Raw genomic sequence first — 684 nt, 5'->3', positions numbered from 1 at the left:
TTTCTGCTGCTGCAGCAGGTCGTCGACGCCGTCGCCGCAGCAGCAGCAGCAGCAGCAGCAGCAGCAGTGGTGGTGCTGCAGACAACAGCCTGCAGTGTGTTATTGATTTTATATTAAAGGGGGGGGACGTCGCCACCACCCGCCGCGTGCTGCTGGTGGAGCAGACAGCTGCTGTTGTTCGTTTTGTTGTGCTGCATAGTGTGAGGGCCCTGGTTGTTGCTGGTCTTTGCTGCTTAGATACTCCTGCTGCAGCAGCAGCAGCAGCAGCAGCAGCAGCAGCAGCAGCAAACTCTCTCCTCGATCCAGACGCTCCTCCACCCCACAGCAGCTCGCATGAGGGGCTCTTACCCCTTGCTGCTGCAGCACATCGTCTGCTGCCAGCAGATACTGCAACAGATGACGGCGTGGGTGCAGCAGCAGCAGCAAACGGCTGCAGCAGCAGCTGCAGCAGCAGCAGCTGCAGCAGCGCGAGAGAAGGCCTCGGTGCCCTGGTTGACTCTTCAGGTTTACAGCAGCAAATACAGCAGCAGCAGCAACAGCAGCAGCAGCAGCAGCAGCAGCAGCAGATGGTTGTTCGTAGCAGCAAGAGATTTGATACAGCCCCACCGCTTGCATGCATGCGCAGGGGGGTGTTGGCTGAGGGGGGTGCTCCCTCAGCCCCCTCTGTAGGCCGTGCTGCTGCTG

The 684-nt window shown here is 60.2% G+C and overlaps 1 protein-coding gene across 1 annotated transcript in view; it reads left to right on the top strand.

Annotated features, from left to right (window-relative positions):
- Window positions 1–669, top strand: part of EMH_0079110 (uncharacterized protein) — a gene marked incomplete at both ends in the record, with an annotated part of 3444 nt that extends 2775 nt beyond the window's left edge. Inside the window, 2 exons of the mRNA XM_013500101.1 lie at window positions 3–72; window positions 238–669. Coding sequence (XP_013355555.1) covers window positions 3–72; window positions 238–669 — 502 coding nt within the window. The remainder of the gene's footprint in view (window positions 1–2; window positions 73–237) is intronic.
- Between the last annotated feature and the right edge of the window lie 15 nt (window positions 670–684).

This window comes from Eimeria mitis, genomic scaffold (assembly GCF_000499745.2).
Source record: "Eimeria mitis Houghton genomic scaffold, Emh_scaff5002, whole genome shotgun sequence".
NCBI classification, from domain to species: Eukaryota; Apicomplexa; class Conoidasida; order Eucoccidiorida; family Eimeriidae; genus Eimeria; species Eimeria mitis.
The sequence above is the reverse complement of the archived record's forward strand: the minus strand, read 5'-3'. Positions and strand labels throughout refer to the sequence as shown.